Below are 25688 nucleotides of genomic sequence, written 5' to 3'. Positions count from 1 at the left end.
TAGGTTCTGATTTTGGCACAGGTTTAAGCTCATGCAAATTCTTAGTGTTACAATCTGAAGTCTCAGAGACAGACCAGGCCAGTGAAATTTCTTTAGAAAACACACTGTGAGATCCTAAGCCATCCAAATGTGATTCTCAGAGTTATAGTGATTGTTATAATGAACTTGGAAGGCCAGCAACAAAGTGTTTAACATCTGGAATTTGTATTGCTTTTGTTCTATCAGGTTATTGTGGCAGCTAACACTCAGCGAAGAGGTTGAGATTTTGCCAGAGTAGGGAATATTAAAATCTAAGTATGTATACTGAACTTCAGGCCTCACAGCTACAGGACAGAGGAGAAAAGCAGCAGATTTTTTGCCACTCTATGCATCTTAAAAAGGAGAAACTGTAAACAGCCTGGCAAACTGCTACTCTTGTAAGTATAGTCAGGTAGTGAGAGTTCATGCTGTGTCAAAGCTACTGACCCGTACCGTGTCCAGAACAAGAACGCGCAGAGACCTGGACATGCTGGTGACCTTCAGGTGCTCCTTTTTTAAAAAGCCAGCTGTGTCAGGTGGTTATCTGCTGTAGGACTCCAGTGACCTGGAGCTGGTGACTTGCCATCCTAGTATACGAGCTAGTTGATTTATTTCTGCTATTTTGAAAAGGTAAAAGTGCTGTTTTGTTGAAACAAGATTTTAAGAAACAAACTGGGTTTTGCTAGGTGTCTGTTGCAAAACACTCCTTAAGACCCAGAATGGGCAGCTGCAAACATCTGAATTTCTCCATCGGGGCAGGGCGGGGGTGAGGGCAGGTTTGAATCCTGGGTGTGGATGGGGCAGAGGAGGAATGAAATCACGCTTAAGCTAGGACAGTGTGCTCATCGTCTGCTGACTGCTACTTCAGGTCCTCCATGAACTTTGAAAGTAGTCAGATTTTTAACTGGAAAAATCTTAAGAGTTTCATTCCTGGAACAAATATGTTTCCGAGTAGGGAGTGCATTGTCAGCAGAAGGGGATCCTTGTGCCTGCACCAGTTTTGTTCCCCTGTATAGTAAGCTAGAAGAGAGAGAACTGTGCATGATATTACTATTATTCATTTGATATGAACTTGATCTGGGGAAAGATGGAAGTTGATTCCCCTTTCAGCTTGGTAGTGGATAAAATAAGAACAGGTAAAGCAAAGAGAGGTGGACTTTTCTGGAGACCCCTATAGCAGCTGGGGTTGTGCTGGTATGCACGGACAGAACAGGCATTAGATAAGGTACCAGGCTTTTTTCTGTCTGTGGTTTCTTTGATTCTCAGTTGACGCAAACAAAGAAAAGGAAGGTAAAAGATTTCCTCCTCTTTTATCCTTTGCTACCTGCCTGTCTCTCCCTCTCCACCCACTGCTTCTTGCTGTAGTGCTCAGAAAAACAAGAGCTCTGTTAGGAGAAAAGTTAAAAACATTTTGGAAGAAAATTGGAATTGAAATCACAGAGGATAATAACATAGCTGAAGTTCAAATGAATATTTCATAAATGTATTTACAAGGGATGCTAAGCCACTAAACACTAAAAATGACACAGGCGATGTATGCATTATCCTGCACAGATTCAGCAAAGAAAGTCATTTAATAAGCTAAGCTTATGTTAAAATTATAATCAATAAATGCCCATTACAGAAGGAGATTTATCCCTGGGTGTTAAAAGAACAGAGCTATAATTTGCATGTGAACTACATTCTTTTTTTAAGATTTTTCTTTTTTTAAGGTTTGAAAGGGTTACATAGGAAAGCTAGAAGAAAGCCTGTCTGAGATGTTGTTCAAGGCAGAGAGAGAGAATGAGGAAGAATGTTGAGGAAATTATAAGGCTATAAGCTTGACACTTATAACATGCAAATAAAGAGAAGATATTCTGAAGGGCAATGAGGAGCCAGTATGGGTTCAATAATATTAGAACAGCAGATAGCAGCATGAATTTTAATGATGAAGATCCTTCACAACTATAACCTTCTTATACTTTATAATTAATTATTAGAATTATACCTTGATCCTGCATTCAGAGCCTTAAACAACAGACTTATATGCCTGGCCAGAAGCCTTTTGACTTTACTGGGTTGTGTTTTGGCTATATCTGTCAGGGTAATCAGATTGCACTGTCATGTTTTCACTGCTTTGGTCTAATGTTTCTTCTCCAGCTCAAGAAAAAGAGAGATGTAAGTCAACACTGCAGGAGGCAGGGGGAAGCAACAAGCATTAAGCTTCAGACTGGGGGTCTAATATGGAATGGGAAGGAAATCACTGACAAAAACATGGTGATCCTGGGATACTGTTTATGTGTTTTCAGAGAGGGAATTTTTGGAATATTTGTGCTGCTGTCATGAAAGCTAAAAGCAAAGTCAGACAGAAAATATGTTCTAATGGAAGGAGCCTAATCTATGAAGCTGCTGGTTTCTGTAGTTGAGACACGTTGAATATTTCAAATGACATTTTTTAACCTGTCTTCTGAAAGGTAATTTCCCTACATCTGCAATACAGCCTGAAACTTGACCATTATTCCTTAAACTATGACCATTAAAGTCATAGGTATTTATCAAGGGTAATACCTGTATTCTACCATACACCTTATTTGTTGGGACAAATGACCTATTTTATCCATCCTCTTTCAGAAGCTATTCTGTTCAGCTACAGATGAGTGGGGAACAGAACTATTCTCTTGACTGACCTCTTTATTTACAGTCTGATAAAAGAAGACTATTGTATTTTATCCATTACCAATTTCTCCTAAAAGTCTATACTTTTACTCTTGCAAAGTTCTGCAATGTAGTGGTAGCCAGAGACTGGTCATGGTCTCTGAAGCATTTTCAAAATACATTAGAGATAAAATCATTCTGACTTAGACAGTGCCAATCTTCATTGCAACAGAACTGAAAATCTGCTCTAGGTTACTGTCAGTGGTGTTGTCCACTGAAAGGTTGAAGCATTTTGGACTATCACTTGTGATAGAGATCTATGTCCTTCTTCCCTGGTGAAAGTTGGCAGGTAAATCTGAGAATTCAGTATTTGCACTTGTGAGTATTTAAATTAATTATTAGGCACTTAAAAGTAGAGAATGTCATGTTTTGCTTTTTCTGGTTTTATAGAAGACTGAGAACAGAAGACTTAGGAAAGATTTTATTGTGGCAGCTATATTTACTGCTGCCTCCAAACATCTTCTTGACATGTCTTTGTAGGCTGAGGCTTTTGTGAGTTAGAAACTGCACTGATGAAGGTGATCTGTGCCGTCTTACTAAAGATGAATCAAAAGTAGATGTCCAAGATGAATTCTCAGTATTTGTCCATGGTCTTTTTTTGTTGGCTTAATGGCTTACTCTGGCTAGCTATCTCTGTATAGAGAACTGAAACTGGTTTTTTTCCGAGAAATGTCCAGAAAACAGTGGAAGTCTCTGTAGATTCTTTGGTTTGGTCACCCTACTGGGTGTGGAAGGAAGTTGTTGAGGAAGTTGTGTTAGGAAGTTATTGAGGAAAAAAAGGGGTTCAGTGTGTAGATGAAACCTTTATCTCCATTTCCATCTCTGCCATCTCCATAAGGGCAGTTGCATGAATTCACAGGCTGAAAAGAATGAAGCTGGGGTTATCCAACCTCCTCCTACCCTTGAAAAGGCCCAGAGAAACAATCCAGCCCTAATTGCTTCTGGATAGTGGAGAAGGTACAGTGATTGCTGAGAAAAACTATCATCTGGATTGTTACTTGTAAAGTGAATTTTTGCATTAGGAAATGGAAACAGTTTAGATTAATAATATGAACAATATAATAATTAATAGATGATATAAATTAATAAATTCATACACAAAATAATAATAAAGTTTTATATATCATATAATAAAATAAATTAATATAGAATATGAAATAATATTTGAATAACATGTTGCTACTACTTTCCTGTCTTATAATGTGAACGTTTTGCTCTGTTGTTGAGTTTAACAGCCAAAATCTGTAGTTAAAAAGTGGTGCAAATCAAGACCATATTCAGCCTTGTTGTCGATACTATAGTGAAGCACAGAATTTGGGCAAACACATCCAAGCAGGAAAGGGGGTGCTGAGCACAGGGAAACCTTGGGGGCTTAAATTTGACAAAGTAGTTTTGCAAAGGGGAGTAGTGTGAAGAACCAAACACCTCCTTGCCAGAAACGTGCTGGTTCTGGCAGAGTGTGTGGATTTGGCCCACTATTTGTGGGAGATGGGAAACAGGCCAAAGAAATATGAGGGTAACAAAAGGATGTAACCAGAGGTTGGTTACAGTCCTCTTTCTTTGCTGCTGCTAGCAGCCTGTTCATCAGTGCCAGAGCTGAGGCCAAGGCTATTTATGTTTAGGCAGATAAATACATTTTTTTCATTGAGTTTTGGATTTGGGCAAACAGACTCCCATTAAAACACAAAACCAGACTTGCTTTCAGGGGTTACACTTCTATGCAAAACTTTACACCTAACATCTGTGAGGATGAAGACTTTCTTGTTCCCCTGCTTCCTCCCTGCTTCACTGTGAATGCCCTGGAGCAACATTATAAGACCTCACCATCTGCTCTCTGACAATAGTCTTCTCTCTTTCTATTTAAAAAAACCCCAGAAATTCCAACCACTTGGTGGTTATTTGGGTTTCCTGTGGGACCTAGGAGTTTTAGCCAGCTCCTTTTGGACAAAAAGCTGATTTAATTCCCACTACAATGAAAATATGGGAAGAAATAGTAAAAACAGTAACTAGCAAATGAACAGATTTGGAGCAAAGTTTCAAAGGAGCTGGTTAAATAGATATATAAAAAGTTGCCTAGGTGTGTGTGCCTGCATAGGACAGCAGAAAATGTTAATGATAGTAAGCCTTACTTGCCTTTCACAAGAACAGGCACAATTTCTTTATTCATTTAATAAACTGAGTCAAGAATATGTCATCAACTAATAAATAACTTTAAACATTACCATGTTTGAACTAGAAGACAGCTGGCACAAAGAAACAATTACACAGCCATTGGGATTTAACTGACAAAAGATTTCCATAAGTAATTATGCTCTGTGAGTGTGAGAGGAAAGAAAGATTGCCCTTTAAAGGGGATAATGCCTTGATATTTTCCTCATGCCCTTTTACTGTAAAGCTAATAACATACACAAACTGAAGTGACCCTGTATGTTACAGGCAATAAGTGATCTCTTCCTGTTCCAGACCTTCCAGTTCTTCCACATGCAAATACTTCCAGCTATCTTGGCGGTCAGTCTGAACGCGTAGTACTTACAGGATCGGGCTCTTAGGTTAGCAGATACATAGAATTTCTTTCTGTGCTTAATGCCATCTGGGTACACAGAATGGGCTACTCCATTTCCTTTTGTCCCTGACCCCTCTTTTTTTACCTTATATTTCAAATTATTTAATTTAAAGACTACTAATTTTGACTGACAGTTCGAGCTTAGCATCCACATAAGTAAAAGATGAGTCAGGTCTCTTTCTCACGCTGAAGTTGAGTCCAGAAATGTCTTTAAAAGTAATAGTTTTACTGGCAGCCTAAGACAGTTCTGACAAATAAGAGGCAGAATTTAGGTGTAAATCATGTTATGGTTGACTTTTACATGTAATAGAATCAGATACTCGTAGAATCATTTATGTTGGAAAAGGCCTTTAAGCTCATCCAGTGCAACTGTAAACCTAACGCAAGGTACACATAGTAGAAAATTTAATGTGTAAAGATCTCTGGTGCAAAGCGTGTGGCTACAAAAGTGTAGTAATTAAAGCAGCACTTACGGGTCTGGCACAGCATTCCTACCCACCCTTCAGAGCATTCGCAGATGTTTGGACCTATACATTCTCCACTGTTCAGACATTTCTGCAGGCAAACAGCTGAACAAATTGACATGAAACAAGTGAGAAGATGTACACGATATATCTGGATATTCAAGATCTGTCTGAAAGGTGACCTGCTAGGTTTTATTCCATATGGTTAATTTCTAAAGAAGTGAATGTGTTCTATTCATCAGATACTCGGTGTTCAGGGTTCTTTGATATTTGCTTCTTAAGAAATTTATCTTTGATGACTGTCTGCTGGGACCTTTGCTATTTTAATGCTCAGCTCACCATCAGTTAAGAATACTCTCCATATGATATATTCATATGTGTTATATGCATATTAAGTGTTCCATGCTATAAATAAATAGATTCTCATAGTAAAGTTTGATATGTATACTGCATATATTATTTCTTCAGAGATCCTGAAAGAGTGAATGCATGTTTTGGTTTATAAGTGTGAGACACACAGACTTCCTTCAGAATTTCTGAATAAATGATTAATATTATAATTTCAGAACACTTCTCCTGAAATTATATTTACTATCAGGACCCAAAGGGTAAAAAGCCAATATTTTAATCTGGTTTACATACAGTATGTCATCTTGATTATAAATTTATTCGGTTTATCTGTCAACATCATGGTAATGAATAGCCACGTAAGGAAAAAATATTCCTTGAAAATATTTTAGGTTGAGAGGGTTTTTTTAATTACATTTTTATGTAACTGTAGTCAGATCTGGTAGAGTTACAGAGTAAGAACACATCATCCTCCAAATTATGCACCAAAATGTATCTGGTGACCTTGAGAGTATATCAGTTTGGAAGGCTTTATAGCAGGCTTTAAATAGTTCTGTATTTTGAAATATATGGCATTTCTCCGTAAAATATAACAAAATATGTGAAGCTGTTAAAACATAAAATCAATGCTTCAAGTTTAATACTATAAAAATGAATTTCCATAACAAGATGTATAACAGACAGCTGCATGAAGCAGAACCAGGGTTCCCCTACACAGCTTTTTTCCTTTGCAAGCATCGAATCTTTATAGCATTTTGTATTACCTGTACTTAAAACTGTTTCTCCCCAAACTGCTGAAGTAGCAAACCAGATTCTAATCACCACATTGTTTTTTAATATTAAAAGAAGATTACAACTGATGTTGACTGGCCTAAGTAACAATAATCTGTCTGATGCGAAGTAGAGGTGCTTACGTTTATTACAGTGCTTTCCCCTCCAACCAGATGGGCAGTCGCAGACATTTGGGCGTACGCATTTCCCTCCGTTCATGCACATGGGATCACAGACACCTGCAGATACAGAGCAAAGGAAGAACATGGTAGATGGGAAATGAGGGAAGACTTTACCAGAGACTACTTGCTGCCTTTCAGAAGGTTCAATTGCTTGTAATTACAAACCAGAAGTGTAATTTGGATTTGAGAATCTGAAACACAGAGGCTTGATAGCTCCCATAAATCCTTCTGGAAAATGCTGTGCCTTGTGTGGAAGCTCTTTTGGGGAAGCTCCAGTCGGAGCTGCCTCACCAGAAAAACAAGAGAGGCATTAATTACAATGATTCTTGGAAAAACAAGTAAGATATTTTCTGTGGCAGCTGTGGACAGCCCGAATACTTGTTAGAACTTTCACTTCCTGATTGGAAAACATGTTCTCAGATGTTCATTTGGATAGGAAAAGACTTGAAGAGGATAGATTGTTTTCACACAATTTTGGGAATGTTTTTGCATTCAACTAAGCTCAAAGACTAAATTGGTCTATTCCTCCATTGCCTTTTCGCACCATTTGTTAAAAAGTACTTACCTTTTTACTTTATTCTTTCATATAAATAAGATGTGAAAGCTAAGTTGTTCTTTCAACCACAGGAACCAGATGATTTTTTTTGTTAGATTTCATTAGAAATCTAATCGCTAATTTTTGTGTCTCAGATTAAGCCTTGTATTTATCAATATTGTTGTTTTACAACAACCAACAGTAAAATCTCACTGTTCTGGCAAGTCAAACGTATGCAATTTGATATAGATAGATGCCATAGGCAGATACCCAAAGTCTTCATCTCCTGTTTTTCCTTGCCTGTTACGATAAGTGTAGGAAGGACCCATCAGAGGCAGTGTAGTTTAGGAACATGGCAGGGCTGGTATGGTGGGAGTGGGAATGATCTGCCTTTTACATGGAAGAAGGCATTTGATGACTGGGTGGAAAACTATAAAACCATGTTACATAGCAAGTGGTTGGACTGGAGTATGAGAGTCAAGTCAGGGAGAATCTGACAATGAAGGTTTGAGAACACATTTGTGTCAAGTGCCTCCTGCCGTGTTTAAAGCTTTGTAGGCACAATGGGATTTCCCAGTGACTCATTACCAGCAAGGGTAATCAGCATCAATCCTCCCTGCCTGCGGAGCCGGGTGGCTGTTGAACACCCAGCTCTTCCTCAGCAGGGAGCAGGCTACTTGCTTCTGCAGGCACCGAGGGGGCTGACAGCTAAAATGTAGCATTACAGTGCCTTTTATTAGCCTTAAGGTTGTGATGTCTTTTGGCACATCAGCAGTAAGAACAGAACTTGAATACTAATACTGTAGCAATTCTGATTTTCAAGTCATCACGATGTACAGGACTCTGAAACTACCACAACCCCCGCCTCAGACCTTTACTGTAGAAGGTGGAATCCTGCAAAGAGCCTCAACATAAGAATGATTACTAAAAAATAGCATGCAAAAATACAGCAACTGTTATTTGATGGGAGAATAACCTGTTCCTCTTTTAGGTATGATCAGGCTTTTTTAGATAGGTGGATTTAAATTCCCTAATTATTCCTCTGATGTATTGAAATATTGGTTTTGTGGCTTTTTGTGTCCTGGTCTATTCCTTCAGTGCAGATGCCGCTGCACTGGAAGCTTTTAGCACTACATTGCTGCTCTTGGTTGGCCACTACATTTGCATTTTTTTCTGTACCAAGCCTCCTGGATCCCTCAGCATAGTGACCTGCCCTCAGGCAGGTCAGACTTACCCACGCTTATAAGGGCTGCTTGAATCCAAGCCCTTAAATTGTCGTCCTCTTTTTCCTTCTTTCCCCATCTCTCCTGATCCATGCTATAATCTTGGCCTGTGCTTACTAAGGCTAACAGGGATCTACAGTTCTTGCTGAACTATCAAAAAGTGCTGCAACCACTAGTTAAAATCTAGAAGAGTTCAAAGTGCCGTGGCAACCATAGCTCTGAAAACCTTTTTCTCTCCCCTTTGATCTCACGTCTCCAATAATGGACTTCTGACCTACAATCTTATGTTGTGTTGTATTTGACTTCCCATTTCAAGTATAAAACAGCTCAAATATATTCAGAATTTAGAAAAGATGACCTCAAACCATAAAATTTGGTTCTAGATTTCAAATGACCTTATGCTTTGTGATATTCACAGACCATGGTGTCCCCAATGCTAACCTGCTGTCCCAAAATCAGTTGAAAATCTAGAGATTTTATTTTGAGATCATATGAAACTTGGACAATGTCTTTGTCCTGGTTTCAGCTGGGATATAGTTAACTGTCTTCCTAGTAGCTGGTACAGTGCAATGTTTTGAGTTCAGTATGTGAAGAATGTTGATAACACTGATGTTTTCAGTTGTTGCTCAGTAGTGTTTAGACTAGAGTCAAGGATTTTTCAGCTTCTCATGCCCAGCCAGGGCACCTGACCCAAACTGGCCAGCAGTGTATTCCATACCATGTGACGTCCCGTCTCGTTTAGGAACTGGGAAGTGGGGGGCAGGGATTCGCCGCTCGGGGACTGGCTGGATGTCAGTCGGCGGGTGGTGAGCAATTGCCCTGCGCATCGTTTGTACATTTCAATCTTTTTATTACTACTGTTGTCATTTTATTAGTGTTATCATTATCATTATTAGTTTCTTCTTTTCTGTTCTATTATATCGTTCTTATCTCAACCCAGGAGTTTTACTTCTTTTCCTGATTTTCTCCCCCATCCCACTGGATGGGGGGGGAGTGAGTGAGCGGCTGCGTGGTGCTTAGTTGCTGGCTGGGGTTAAACCACGACAGTCCTCCTCCTACTCCTTAAAAAATAAATCCAAGAAAAATTAACTAGAAGCACAGTAGCACTTGTTCAAATTGGTATTTCTCTTTTTTTTTTTTTTTTTTTTTTTTTTGTCCCTTACATTCCTTGTGTATTTTTAACCTTATACACACAATTACATTCTAAGATATTTCTGGTTGTTTTGTACTGATAGCAGATTTTTTTAAAATTGTAGAACAGACTCTTCCTTCAATTACAAAGAGTCAAACTAGTGTGCTCTTTCATTACCTTTTAGTTTTCAGTTTTTGTATAACTGAACTTGTTCCATCTCAATTTGCGTTGTAATTCAGCAAAACTTCAAGCAACAGGTGAGGTCCAGTCTTGGTCTGAGTAAAACATATCGGTTCACACTGACTTTCAACTTAGGGTCTGTTTCTCCCTTTGTTCATCTTCCTTACAAATGAACAAGTAACTACGAAAATATAGCATGAACTTCCTTTCTGTTGTTTATTGCTTATGGCATCTCTCACTTCGGTGATAAATCCAAAGGAGTTCAATTCAAAGTGAATTAAGGAAAGTACCAAACCTGTTCTGAACTGGAGGGGCACTTCTGCCTGCCTGCCCTCCAGGGCAGAAGATACTTTTTTTTCTTGCTAGGGAATTCATGAGCACCTTTATGTAAAGGAAGGCAGTGCTTTCTCTCCCCTTTTCCTGTCTGACATCTCCACCTTGGTCTCCCTTTCTTTAACTTTCTTAAATACAATTCCATCTCAATACCCGTCAGGCAGACTTCAACATTTGTTGATGATAACTAGTTCGGATCTTTCCTAGTCCCACTCCTTGGCCTCTGTGGAGGAGCTCCAATTTCAAAATAGCAAACAAAAATGTTACAGCCTCTCACAGGAAAACTAAATAAATTATCAGACAGTAGGAGAGCAAATCGAATAACTGTAATCCTCCCAGGCACTGGCATGACTTTGAAAAGACTCACATTTCTTTTTTTCCCCTCCCCTTAAAAAAGGCCTGACATCTTTACCCAAAACCAACAGTGGTTTGGTAGGCTTTCCACCTGCCTTGAGGACTAGCCCTAATGACATGGATATAAACTCATTCGTGTCTCCCCTTTGTTGCAGTTTTGTAGGGTTTATCACTGAGGGTAGGGAGAGTCCTGTACTGTCAACACATCCTGGTTGCAAGCTTGCTGGCAGTCAGTAAGTATCACTAAAGCCTTAATCCCATTCCCCTTGCTGTCACCGTTGACATTTCCATGCTCTTAAGTAAGAACCAAAGCACAGAATTTCATATGCAATAGAGTTACTCAATTCTATAACATGCCACAATTCTATAAGGCCACTGTTTAACTCTACAAAGGACTTCCATGATCTTATGTTTTCCAAAACTGGTTAGATGAGGTAAGCCAATGTTGAAGGTGATAACCCAGGTTAAAGAAAAAGCATGATTACATGTTGTATTTCAGGTGAGGGGTGATTTTGATAAGATAATAAGCAGCTGCAGGTGTTAAGATAAAACATAGGTGTTGCACTGAACATCATACAAAATATATGCAATTTTCTGTGCACTGACAGGCATTCACAAGTTCCTAAGTTTTCTGTTTTATGTAGCAGCTATTTCTCTTTGATGGCTTTAATACATTTTGACCTTACAATCACTTAAGATTTCCTGTGACCCTTTGCATAGCTTATCCCCTCTAGGCTGACTTGACCCAGTGAAGTGCTTCTTGCAACTCTTTTTATCAACTTCCGTGGAGCTCCATAGTTCAACTGTTCAGCCCTAACATCTTTAAGGTAGTCAGACCTCCTGCTTTGTCAGCCAAAGGGAAGAATTTTCCTGCAAAATAAATATTTCCAGAGAGTACTAAAATTCTAAGAAAAAAGCCAACCAACACCTTAAATGTGCGTACAGTCAGGTAGGTCCTCCTGGTGTGAGTAGCACCAGCGATGAACACCTACAATTCCAGTGCCTTCCTTTGCCTGCCCTTCTTGCCATTGATTTACAGTAACAGTTCTCCTAAAACTTACACAGTATTAAGCAAAATATCCCTGCTATGCAAAACCAAAAGGGACTGGAGGCAAGGTTAAGCACTGAGCATGCTTTGTGGGACTGCATATACTAGAAGCAACTGAGAATAATCTCTTGTTCTAACAAACAGTAACAATATTAGCCAGCAGTATCTGCTCATTAGTTTACAGTGATTAAAAGAAGCCAGATATTTCCTTCAGACTGCCACTGCTTCTGTGGCTTAGCAGACAAAAGCTTTTCAAATTGAACCTAAGCCACCTTTTGATGCAAGTACCCCATTACACCTTTTTTCGCTATAAGTAGATAATAATAAGTAGTAAAAAGCTTGCAATTTTGTCAAAATAAGACAGTCTTCATCACCACCTTCATAAAGTCAAAACAGTCAGAATATTAAATTAGGCTCCTAAAATCTTGGCAGAAAGGGATCCTCTGCAATGTTTCAGGAATATGCCTTGCCGCAGGTGAACATCCATGTCCTTTCCTGACAATGAGACTTCACAGACTATTTCTTTCTGAATCAAAAATTACCTGTCATGACGTATCCTGAGCCGTGCTGCTGCTGAGGAGACAGTGCATGATGCTGCAGTGGTGATTAGAAGATGTAGTTTTCAAGACAACTTTTCTTTTCTTTCTTTTTCTTTTTTTTTTTTTTTTAATATGCCCTGTAGAAGCTGAGAAAATTGACCTGCTTCTAGATGCATTCTTTGGATGGAGGAGAGAAAATAGCCTCAAGCAGTAACATCTGCGTGGGCCAGCTAAGGTAATGCATCAGGCTATAGCTTACTGACAAAGAACACAGAAATGTGGCCAAAAGAACACCTACTGGTAGATACATACTTCAATGTATCCTTTAAGTCACCATCCCTGTGCTGTCATTTATACGTGATTCACAGGCACTGCTTTTATTTCTCGCTGCTGTTGGTTTTGGACTGACTTCTCTGTGTGTCTAGTGCATATTTCCACTTGCTCTCTCTATTGCTCTTTTGAGGAGCAGGAAGCTTGATCAGTCGCAGTTTTGGCTTTTGTATGTGTACAAGTTTTAATGTTTGTTTTCTCCTTTCTGCTTAGTGGTTATCTTGATTTGGTGTGACATTCTCAAAAACAAAGAGCCGTAGCTGGGGAGATATGACACAGTAGGGACACAGAGCATGGGACAGATTTAAAAATAACACCGACTGGTCTTGTCAGGAAATACAGATGACTGAACTCAAGCTGAGAACAAAAATGAATCCAGTAGATGTGAATGCAGAGGGCTTTTGTGTTAAAACTGGCACTTCTAGTCCTTTTCCAATGTTTATAGGTAATATACATCACCTATTGATAAAACCAGTGAGAAGGTCTGTGCCAGGAATGGGACAATCTTGAGGCTACAGCCTTTAAATGTAGTGATGTTGCTGACCTTTTTTATAAGATGAGATGTGGAGGGTCAGGTCAGCAGTTTCATGAAACAGCACAATTCAATTGATCGACTGGAAAGAAGGTTGCTCATCTCTCTGGGTGCATTATGCATCCCAGCAGCGCTGCTCAAATGAAACATTATCCTGACTGCAGTAAGGAAACAATTGTTTGGATGCTTCTAGGCTACAAATAAAGGTTTGATCTTGCTGAATGATCTTTAATCCATTGAAAAAATGAATCACAAAATGGGTGTGTTCTGGCCAAAAAAGGTGTTTCTAACACGGGGCACCATTGCTTGGATTCTACTGCCCTGACACTAGCAGAAACTAGTCGAGGTAAAAAGTGTCATTCTCTCCTTTAAAGGGTATAACTGATGCTCAACAGATCATTAGTGAGATGGATGTACCAATATATCTGCTGGTGTGAAGGTCCCAAATGCACATAGCTCTGAAAAACATGTTATGGATTCGGGACATGAGCAATTTCTGGTCCTTTTTTTTCTATTTCCAAGGGCAGTAAGGAACTAGTTTTGCCCGTGCTGAGTTTTAGGCACGTATGTTGTTCCAGAGCTTGATTTTCTCTGGAATTCCTCATCTATGTTGATTTGTATTTGGAAATAAAGAAAAAACCTTCTCTCCAAGCTCTATCAGAGTAACCTCGGATGTGTGATCCACTGAATGTCAGTAATTATAGCCACAGATTAAATTTTAAGAAGAAGGAATACTTGTCATGTAATAAAATGGTTTACAGTTTTTGTGCAAGGTTCTTCTAAAATTTGGATCCTTATCCCTATCAAGCTACCAATCATTTTGAGGTTTGCTCATCCCTATTTCTTGCTTCATGTATCTCTGACAGAGATGCAAAGCACTTCTTCAATAAATTACCTTTCTGAATAGTAAAAATAATCTGGTAGAAACCTCTGAGGGATGCAGTGCGGGAGAACAAATTACTACAAGACACAGAGGGAGCTGTAAATGTAATTGTGATGGGTGTGGTGACAGTTTGCATTTATTATATATTCACTTTACCACACAGCTCTAGCAATATGAGTTAGTTTGCATGACCTAGCACACATTTCAGAAGAAAAAACAGTCTGAAAAATTGTAGACCATATAGATAGCAGTGCAACGCCAGTGCTTTGCCTAATTATGTCTGATCTTCATTCTGATGTGTTCTCTGATATACCTATGGGGCCTTTTAGAGATCTTAAAGCAGAAAATAAATCTAATTTAGGTATTAGTTCAGGAAAAATGGGAAAAATAATTAATACTCTACGGTAAAACTACTGAGATGCTAGACTAAATTCCGAGTGTCAGTATGTGATGTACTGCATTCTTGTTTGCTGTCATGTCACTCTCATCAGATGATATCATTTTCTGTCAGTTAAAGAGGATCCTGATCTCTCCATCTGTACCTCCAAAAGATTCCCTGGTAGTGTGCAATAGGCAAGACTCTCAAACCTCAGGAAGCTCTGGAAAAAAATGAGGGATTGTCACTCCAGTACAGATAGGGACTGTCCACTCTCCTTGCACTGAAATGTTTCTCCCTCTAGGTCTCCTGATCTTCATTTTGCCTATTGTCTCTTGTCAGGTGAAACTCCTAGAGATACAGTGGTATGGTGTTTGGATAGCTGCAAAATATTTCAGCATCTTTCAGAATGAAAGCCACTATAAACAAAATAAGCTTGTGCAGGTGCACATTTATACATTTGGGGAATATTCTGCTAGGAACTGTCAGATTTTGAGATCCTTAGCAAAATCTTTTTCTCATTTGCTGATTGGTTTTAGTCTGATTGCAACACTATTAATTTGAAAGAGACTATAGCTATAATTTATTCTCATCTTTGCAACTGTTAGTATATAATTAATGTGGGGAATTGTAAAGTATACTCTCAGCACAGCTTATATTCCCATCTTGTTAGGGTCTTGGGTTTGGTAACATTTTCTCTTCATTGAAGAATGCTCTGTGTTTTATTAGGTCAGTGAACCATTGCAGCATGTGTATAAATTGCTCTGTTGAGCTGCTTTCTTGTCATGCCTGAATAAGAAGTGAAAGAGGATTCTCATATACATTGTTTTCCTCTGTTGATTGTTTTTGCAGCTTCTGTGCTTGTGGTGTGACCTGCCATTTAGGCACATTTTCATTGCGCTGAGTGGGCTAAGCCATCACCTATGCTTGATGCAACTTGGTTTATTTTCATCTATACAAAGAAAAAGGGAGATTCAGGCAGAGTAACTGAAGAGAACCACAGTGGCACAGGAGACACAGTCTCAAGCCAAGAAGAAGACCAGCCACAGGCCACTGTGGTACGGCTGATAACCCAGCCAAAGCGCAAGGACCTCAGGTGGGAGCTCAGTCAGGGGCTTCGGAAGGGGACTGCTGTCTGCATTGGCACTGCACTAATCTGTTAGTCGTCCTGTTGTTATCTGTCTCAGAAAGTAAGCTAAGGCTTACTTGGGAATCGGTGCTGGAGAGGATTGTCTTGCCAATGTCTTTTTGTGGATAAACAGACAATGTTAATCTCCAGAATTGTCTGTCCTGTGGGTTTTCAAGTGGTCCCTTTTTTAAGAGACATTTTAAAAAGATGTTAAAATATTTTAAAGTATTGTTTCTTAAATCAGTTAGTGGAAAAAAGCACTTACCCCCCACACAGAAGCCTACTGCAAAGAGAAATGCAGTAATTCAGCAATCCCTGTTCTTTTACTTTAAGTATGCGTTTACATACAGCAGCAGATCTGACACATTTCTTTAGTGCCTTTAAGATACAAATAAAGAAATACTGGCTCAAAACCTAGATTTTCTACTCTAGTAAAATTCATGCTGCAGTCTGTGAATGTTTTGCTTATGGAATGAATAAAAATTTAATAAGGCTTTTGGGCTTATTTAGGATATATATTCAGTTCTTACACAGATATATTCTCGTTCTCTTTCTGCAAAATAAATTTAGACAACTGCATGTGCTCAAAACCCCTGTTAAAATAAATGCATCAGCTACATATATATGAACAAAATGTAGCTTTTAAGAAAGGCCAACTAATGGTTTTGCACAAATCCTTACTAAGAGCGAGCAAAGAGGAGCACTGCTCTGAGAGCAGACCACAAACCAAGTTGTACCTCGAGTCACTCTCTCCTGTTTGGCTCTCTCCCTTTCTCTGGGAAGTCAGAGCTCTTCCCACTCCCCTCAGGCAAGATGCATGGATCATGTTGTGTTCAGCTAAATGGGAAAGACAGTAGTAGCCCTGATTGGTTTTAATTCGTCTTCTGTTGTATTTCCTGCCTCAGGAAGGAAGATGACATCCAATATGAACCTATTCTGTTATACGGGCTGGAAAATCAAGTAAGAACTGAGACCAGTGTTTCCTTTTCCTGGGTCTCCAGACCGTGCACCAACCAGTCAATAAGCCAACCTTTCTACTTCTGTCACAAAACTAATGCTTTTAGCAGTAAGTTACAAGTCTCTCTGCTATGAGCAGCTGTTTACTTATTTCCAAACACCCGCTATCTGAGGATGTTGGCCATCCAGAAATCTTGGACAAATAGTTGTTGCCTTTAAGCACATCCTTGACATACGAAAAGCAAGTCTAACGCAAATGATTCCTCCATCCATTTAGATGAGATACATGGATTGTTCCCTGCTCAGTTGTGTGGGAGGGTATGCTGGACCTCTGGTTTGCAAACTGGCTGATATTAGATAGCTTGAGTCAATCTGCCTACTCAGTGAACATATTCCAGGGAATATATCACCTGTTGTCAGGATGTTAACTCAGTGGAATTCTAATTTGTTGAGCAGTAAAACTTCCTGCTTATGGAGCTGGCAAGGCAGTAATCTACAGAAACATAACACGGAGAGGCTGGAATATGGGAAATCAGTGACTTTCATAATATGACATTGCTTAGCAAAAAGCTGCCTTTGAAACTCAGTGTTCATATTTTCCAATTAGTTTGCCTCTAGCTCTCATGCAAGTAAAGTCCTCATGGTACTGGGAAGGAAAAAGAGAGGGGGAGGGAAGAGGAGCAAGCAGAGCTGGAAGAATGAGCGTGAGTTATATTGTGCACTGTGTATTGGCTATAAATCCTGCCTGGAGGAATTACTGAAATGGAGAAATAGTTATCTACTAACTTTGAGCTCCAGTGTGCAAAGCCCTAATGTCAGTGCGATGATTTATGTGATACAAAGTCGGCAGGATTTAGCCTGACACGATAAAATAGATGCATGCAGAAACATGGTCTCTGTTTTAAACCATATGTAAAGTCCAGCTAGCTGGCTGCTGGATGAGTGGCAAAAAGGTACGGTGCCGAAAGAGAGGCCGAGGTCAGGGTGCAGGTGTGCTTGGTGTTCTGGAGAAGGGAGGAGGAGGACGTTCAGTGCTGTTCTTCTGTGACCTTTGCTTGCTGATGAGCTCCAGAGGGAGCTGTGGCTTGCCTTTTTGCTCAGAGATGACCTCACTAGAAGCAGATAGTGGTGGAGAAGGGATAAACGTGTGGTCCCGTGAATTTCTCTTTTTCTCCCCTTCTCTTCACCCCAACCCTTCACAAGAAATCTCAGCTTCTATTTACTTTCCTTTTTTAAAGAGTCATTTCTAAAGCAGTCCTTTGAAAATACAAGTAGTAAATAAATGAAATCTAATCTATTTTCTTTGTTTATCATTTTTGTAAGTATGTAGTAGAAAGCAGTGTGAACATTTCTTTAAAGCCTCCTGAACAGGAGTGATATCCCAGGAATGTTACAGCTGTGCATTTTTTCAAAAGGGAATTTAAAACCACGTACAAATAGCTTTTCTCTAGTATTAACACGGAGTATGTTTGTTTGATGCAAAGTCGATCTGGAAATATATTTTATTTTGAGTTACTGGAAGCATTTGCCTCTTTCCGCTCAACAAGACTGATTATAGTGAAAACACTGTGTAGCAAGTGAGGATACAAGGTTGTACAATTGCTGAGGCATAACCATACATTTCACTGTCAGCTCTGACACCCACTCGTCCTGGGTGTGGGTGTCTGGTTTGCATAATCACCAGGCAGTTATTTATCAGTAAACACACCAGGCAAAGCCTTATATTTCAGCTGGCAGCCAATCAGAGCTGGTTGATTTACACGTTTTTTTGAGGTGATGTTTATTTACCTACAAAACAAACACAGACTTTCAGGCTGAATGCCTTTCTCCGTACACTAAGGAATCAAAGAAGAGTAATTCTGAATGGCAAAGATGTGGTGCTGCCACTCCGTCCTGCACGGTTTTGGCTGTCAGGTAAAGAGTATTAGAAATGCCAAACTGTACAGGGAAGGAAGCGAAGATCCTAAGGCATGTTGCTATATATTCAGAACGAACCAAGAGACTATTTGGGTTCAGTTTAGAAATAACCTGTCTTTGGCTGCCATGGCTTTTAGTTTTAATTATCATCTCCTTCAATTGAGAATCTGAAGCTGCCAAAAGCAAACAGAAGCTTTTGTTTCTCTGTCCACGCAGGTGCGATACTAAGAAAAGAGAAATGTCTAAAAGCAGTGGAAACAATGCCAAAATATCCAAGGGGTAAGTGACAAAAAAACTGATTTGACTTATTTTTATCTTTGCCTCTAAACACTGTTCCTACCTAAAAAAACCTTCATAAAGCTGATATCATGACAAATATGCAATTTGTTTAGAGTATGTGAATTCTTTATTCTGTTATTTCAATTATGGATATTAAGGTACCTTTTTATGATATTTGTTAAGATGAAAGAAATAATCATGAACATTAATTACTAGAGAAACAGACACCCACAGTTATTATTATTCTTATTTTGTTGACTCATCACAAGAACAAATGTCTGTCCCACTTGGCTGTCTGCTACTTACATCTGAGTTGCAAGACGCTTGGGTTGACACATTAGGAACAACCCTAATATGTGAATTATCTCCAGGATGGGCATCCAAGTGCTTCTGGCTTCCCTGACTTCATGTAGCTCCATCAAAGGGGTCATCCAGAAGTGTATTATGGTACCATGAGCCTAGAAACTGTAGCATCCTTACTGTAATCAGGGCTGTGCATGGCAGGGAATTTTCCCCTTGCCCTAACTCTTTGTTGGAGCATATTAAATCTGAAATCTAAGGGTTTACTGGTGCAATTCATATCATTATTGGTAGGTTTCAGAGGTAAGTGTGCAAAAACTGTGTACTGCTGTGTGTAAACAATGACAAAATTGAAAAGACTGCCAATTTCAAGCATTCACTACATGTTTGGAAAGGTAATATTTTTGTTCAGATCACTGTTTCTGAAAAGGCTGTTTCTCAGTTTTTATGGTTCATGGGAAATTTCCCAAACCCACAAATATTTTCCCAAACTAAAGATCAAGAACTTGAGGCTGCCCTGCATGTAATACATGGGTGGGAAACTTCTTCAGACTTGTCTTTACTAGTCTTAAGTTTACTCACTCTGTCTTGATAAGTTTTATTAGGCAGGTAATAAATCCACCCAAAATTTCTAAGATTAGAGACTCAGTGTAAGTACATAGTAAACCCAATTTGCTGTGAGAGGTTTTTGAAACTGTACTACAAGCGGAAAGGACTTCAGGACGCTGAAAACTCATATTCAGAGAATGAAGAACAATTAAAATAACAATAAAACCCCTCACAAGCAATTGTTTTTCTCAGAATTGTCATACTCCTCATTTTGTCTAAGCCAGCTGTACATTTCTCAGTGTGGGGTAACCTGGCAGCAACAGGTTAGACACCACTGAGCTATGATTTGGGCCACACGTTCACCTCTGGCAGTTCCTCTGAAAATGTGGTATGTTGTCCTGGTGATTTGCAAATGCGAGCTGTTGTAGTATTGAACTTCCAGTAAACTTTGTATCTAATTACAGTTTTGCTGTTGTCATGTATGTACTTCTTTTCCTTACTCTTTGTGTAAGGTTATTACAACTCTCTGCAACTCAGGGCACAGCTGGGTTACATGGGGTCCTTAAAGGCAAACAGAAAAGATGCTCAAATCCAGAGAAAATCCTCTCTGTAAAGTAGAAATCTACTGGTTTTTTTCTGATTCCTTCTTGCCATACCCTTCCCAGGAAGGTTAGCAGAAGCACTGCATGGATCGTCTCCCACCTGGGTTTCTGAGCACTTGGGCATGCAGCCCATGGGGCTGATCTCCCCTCTGCAGAGTCAGAGGGCCAAGCAGCTGCAGGATTATGGAAATTAATTTGATAAATGTATAAATACATATATATACTGCTAGTGACACTGCAAATGAGACAGAATGAGCTACATGATATATTAGCTCTTTTTGGAACATCAAGTGGATGTTGTGGTACATTTTATGTTTTATTTAAGAAAAAGGGTTTGGGTAGTGGAACTTCTTCATGCTAGGAATTTATTTTCCACTCTTTCATTTGTCTATGTGTAAATGAGTTAGGAACACGTGTCTATGTATATACTCCTAGCCTTTAAGTTTATGCCACATACGTCAGTTGATCCACCATTCAGGTCGATGCCTGACTGAAAATGGTATGAAATCGTGCCTAAAAAAAGATATGAAATGCCTTTCGCATTTGAACTCTGAGGCGTATGGTACTGAGAGCAGCCTTCAACTGATAGGAGCACTAGTTTTCTCCATTTTGTTTGTGGGGGAAGGTTTGCAGAGGTCAGCTGAGACTCACTTCTGCTGTGTGCCCTGCAGTCCTTTGCTCCAGAGGAGCAGAGAAATCTGGATTCTCTGGCAGAGGAGAGAGAAGCTATTTCATATGACAACAATGAGAAGACATACAGCTCTAGTACCAACTGCTTGTTATGAAAAGCTTGTGAATAACCTACTTCTTTCTATGGATCATGGTACCTGTCCCATGTGCAGTTGATTTTAAGCAAGAAAAAAGAAACATTAGTCAACATTTTTTACCTATGAACAGTCAGTGGCCAGTAAGAGTAAGCAAACAGTAGTATTTGCCTTCTAGTTAGTCATGTTTCTCTTCATTCATCACAAACACAGGCCCTTCATTTAAGTTTTTATAACACTAGGCTAAATAAAGTAGACTATATAGTGGTTATTGAAGTAGAATGGAGGCCAAGATTGGACCGAACAAAAATATTTTCATCATATCAGAAAGCTTTTTTGCAAAAGATTATGCCAAGATCGGCAAAAAAACCTCATAAACTCCTTGCAAGTGGAAATAAACATGCTGTGTGTTGGTAGCAGTTGGAGAATTTAGGGGAGTGCTTTGCTAGGCTGTCATCATGATCACCTCTTTTTCCTTTGATCTGTCTGGAGATGTGGTACTATGTTTAAAGCTGGAAACAGCACTTTTCTAATGTTCTCTAACTTCAAAAACAAGATGCCAAACATAAGGTTTTTTCCTCCTTTCTTCCCTTCAGCTTGTTCCTGCCAGAACAGACTATTCAATTGTGTACTTTGCAGCCAGGCAGAACTGTGCATCGTGATTCTCCCTGCTGAAGGAGGGGAGAATCTCTAGTATGGGGATTGAGAGGGCTTTTGTTGCTGGAAGGAATTTTTTACTAGCTTTTTTTCTCTGTGTGTGAGAGACATAAAGTGCTCTGGAAATGTACAGATTCTTCCTGCCAAGAATGGTTGTTTTCACAGCTCCCCTTTTGCCAATTTCAAACTGGTTAAGGGGAAAAAAAAAAAAAAATCACATACATATCCTAAACTCCCTGGGTGACAGATATTGTTGAGCAATAGAGTCTGTAAAAGTGCCAAAATAACCTATTTCCCCAGAAGAATAGAAGAATCGAATATGAATTCCGATGCTAAGGTGAAGAGGGAGTTTTCAGTGAGAAGAACAAAGGCAAGGCTGAAGTGTTATTAATCAACTGTCTTAATTAAGCTAGAAGTATGGCGTTCTAATATTTTTAAGAATCTCAGTCAGCTGCTCTGCCTTTGGCTTTAATTTTTTCCCCAAAAAGTCTTTAATGCAAAATAATTAATTCATCTCCAAATATGAGTGTTACACATTCTGAACGCATGAAATATTTAGAGATGATTCTAGCAAGACGTTCTACTCCCAACATTGACTTGACTTAATGCTATTGTAATTAACAAGTTGGTTTTAGCCGTAACGTAGTGCTACATGTATTCTGATAGAAATATAGGAGATCACGGCAGAAATCCAGACTAAATATTCTGTTGAACATGCACAAAAAAGAGAAAAACTGTTTATGAGTCAGGGAACGTTGGAAAGCAAAGGGAAGTTTGTCACTTACTTTTCTGACACCTTCTTCCAGTGTAGCCCTCAGTACAGGAACACACATTGGTTCGAACACAGTGACCACCGTTCTTACAAGGGGGAATGCAAAGAGCTAGTGAAAGGAAAGCAAAAATTTTGTGCACAAAAATCACACAGGGGATCAACATTGCCTAGAGGTAGGCTCTTTATTTAGGTGCCTGTGTTGGGAGACCAGTCTGCAGAGGCTTTTTTCTTTAGTTGGGATAGGGAAGGTGTGTCTCCAAAGGGTGATGGGGGCAGATGCCTAGCTGGAGATCCTGATTCTCTCTTGTTTGTGGAAAGAATGTGGGACATGACTCCTAGCACCTAAGAGTCTCTTTTAGATACCTGCAGTTAAGTGGTCAGAATATTCCTGAGAACCTCCTAGGTTTTTAACTCTCTAGCTAAAGGGCTTCTTCAAGGGCTTCTGCCCTTGAAATAGATCAGTGTTTGATACTTGCTAACTTGGTTTTGGTGCTATTTCTTCCCCCTTTCTCAATGAAGCGGAAGGGAGGGCTTTGCTTTTCTTCAGCATCCATCCACTATCTCCCTATATCACTTCCATATCCCACAAATGTGGATATTTATTTTTAAGTTTTAGTTCTGTTTAAACCATAACACTTAAGGATAAAAATTCCAAATCACCTAGATGTTGAAAATCACCTTCCACGTTGAACCTCAAGAGAAAGATCATCAAATTACAGAGTCTGTATAATTTTCACTCTCTCCTTCACCCCCAACATCACAAAAACAAAGAGCTTCCAGCAAGCTCCATTTGCAATTAGATTTTTGTGTGTGAATCATTCACTTGCAAAAATATGCATTGGGATTGCATTCATCTAGGAACTCCAGGGAAACAAAAGAGAGAGAGAAAGAGAAAAGAACTTTTAATATTGAAATAGTTCAGGTTTGGTAATGAGAGTCTATTTATACTCCCAGATTCAGGAGGGGTTATTAGAGCCATGCTCAAAAAAATGAAAAGCAAGTGGTATATGCACAGGGGTCTTCCAGCTATTTGAGACCTATAACATAAGTTCCTCTCTCCTGTCTATTCTGCCTGAGCTAATGGGTAGTTAAAGTATTCATTAGTTTGATTTCTGCAGCACAAAGTGAGCAAGAAGCCCAAGATACTGTTAGCCACAGCTTAGAGCTCTCCCCTTCAGGACAGGGGTTTGAAAACAGGCCCTGCTCTATGTCAGGCAGAGCAATATTTGATCACATCTTTGAGCAGGGATCTGAAGAAGTCCTATACAAGTCTCCCATCCACAACACTCTAGGATGGTCAAGTAGGTGATATTGTGAGCCCCATTTGAAGATAAATTATCATCTGGCTCTGAAATGTAGTATAGTACACACTGTAGAGTACACAAAATGAACAAAGTAGAGCCATGCTTTAACATTTAATTGAATAGTTGCTAATTAGCGATATCACTGACTTCAGATAGTTTTAGATTAATTGTTTAGTTATCATTAATACCATCATAAATAAGTGCTTACTCCTTCACAATACCATTAAGAACAATATAATGTGGATTTACAACAGACTATAACATCAAAGGAGCACACAGGGAGTTATGACAAGGAAAGCCTCTGGATACACTTCATGGGGGGGCAGGTAATGATATAGGCTGCTGTTTATATTTTAAGCCCGGATCCTTTATCAAGATGATAAATAGACCTTTCTTACCTCTCTGGCACTGTGGCCCGTAGAACCCATAAGGACATGTACACATATTTGGCCGTACACAGATCCCTCCATTCAAGCACACAGGATTGCACACAGCTGTATGTGAATATAACATAACTCATTGAATCTCATATAATTTTGAATTTTTTAGAGTGGGCACTCTTTTGCTGCTGCACATGTCATTAGAATAAACATTTCCAGTAATACTGTGATAAATTTCGCACAATCCTTGCTGGTCAGTTGTGCCACGGCATTTATTCATTGTCGACACAGTGGGAGCATTTCAGTGGTGTTTTAGCATAGCTTGGGGGATGAAATAAAACATAATTTAATAGTTTATTTCTGATGTCCTCCTTTGATTTGCACAGTTCATTTGCTTCCACTCTAGTATCCTCACCAAACACAATCCCAAGGTAGTAAAATGTAGTCGCATTGCATACAGCCTGGATAACCTGGAGATGAGATATTAACCATTTGCTGCTTGTCTGAGTTCAGCAGAGCATCGTGGCATTTCCGTAAGTTGAATAGGTATACACTGCAAAACCTCCATTTGTTCTGCCTCATTTAAATGCCAGTTCCCACAACATACTGGCTAATGCATCACCAACAAAGCCACTGGCTGAGCTCCCTTTGCCTCTATTTATCTGTTATTACTGTAGATGATATAACAGGCACTAGGAATTAAAAGCTGTCTTGCATATTTCTATGCGGCAAGTGCCTGACTGTTGAAAAAAAAGTATTAGAATTGCAAATTAGTTTAGTTGGGAAGTCAGTGTGTGAAGAATAAGGAATCTGATAAAGTTTTCATTGTAAAGCAGAGTGACACTTTAAAACAGCCTTTTCCCTGCTCTTCCCTTTGTCTTTCAGTATCTTACAGAATAACCCATTAAATAAATTAAATACATTTAAGCTTAAATAAATTAAGGGTCACTAAAATGTTTCAGATGAACTAAAGGAGAAATAAAATGTCAATTCGGAAAGAGAAAAAAAGTGAAATTGTAGTCTAGATGAGAGGCTTTTCAGACTAAGCAGCAGTCACTTATGAAATCAAAATGGACTTCATTCATTGCTAATGGTGGATTTGGTTTAGTTGCCTCATTGTTGCAGCTAGTTCACAGATATCCACACTCTGTCAGTGTTTATATTTCCATTGGTAAAGTCCCCTAAGTCCCCTTTTTTTTTTGTTTCTATATCTGTGTTCATCCAGAGACTTCTATCATATGACTTGAGGCAGGAAACCCCAACATTATCCACAAAATACTCTGTGCAGTGCACACAAAACTGTGCCGGAGAGGTGAGCCTGATAGCCTTTCCCCTAAGGTACTGGCAGACAAACAAATCCTGCTGCTGTTAGTCTGGGTTGGAAATTACTGCTTCTGCTGCTGTGGCTTGTCCTCCTCTTGGAATAATCCTGTTTAAAGCCACTCCAAAATAAATTTGCAGAACTCAAGGAGAGTAATCTCCAGCAGGAAAAAGAGGAGACAGTGGGAACCAGAATAGCTAGTGGCAATCCCAGTCATTTGCCGTGGATCTTAGCTAGGTTAATTTATGTGTC

General features: G+C 39.3%; 1 protein-coding gene and 1 long non-coding RNA gene across 6 annotated transcripts in view; one reads left to right on the top strand and one right to left on the bottom strand.

Moving 5' to 3' along the window:
• Window positions 1-25688, bottom strand: part of LOC104324052 (von Willebrand factor D and EGF domain-containing protein) — a 190416-nt gene that overhangs the window by 12163 nt on the left and 152565 nt on the right. For all 5 annotated transcript variants that reach the window (XM_069780772.1, XM_069780769.1, XM_069780771.1 and 2 more), the window contains 4 exons: window positions 24134-24229; window positions 22445-22540; window positions 7002-7097; window positions 5749-5844 (listed from right to left, as the gene is read on the bottom strand). In XM_069780772.1, the coding sequence (XP_069636873.1) occupies window positions 5749-5844; window positions 7002-7097; window positions 22445-22540; window positions 24134-24229 (384 nt within the window). The remainder of the gene's footprint in view (window positions 1-5748; window positions 5845-7001; window positions 7098-22444; window positions 22541-24133; window positions 24230-25688) is intronic.
• The window catches only part of LOC138685036 (uncharacterized), a 151425-nt gene that overhangs the window by 92359 nt on the left and 33378 nt on the right, over window positions 1-25688 (top strand). Inside the window, exon 2 of the long non-coding RNA XR_011324271.1 lies at window positions 18725-18787. This is a non-coding gene — a long non-coding RNA (uncharacterized lncRNA). The remainder of the gene's footprint in view (window positions 1-18724; window positions 18788-25688) is intronic.

Source organism: Haliaeetus albicilla, chromosome 4 (assembly GCF_947461875.1).
Source record: "Haliaeetus albicilla chromosome 4, bHalAlb1.1, whole genome shotgun sequence".
Classification (NCBI taxonomy): Eukaryota; Metazoa; Chordata; class Aves; order Accipitriformes; family Accipitridae; genus Haliaeetus; species Haliaeetus albicilla.
This window is presented reverse-complemented; position numbering and strand designations above follow the sequence as displayed.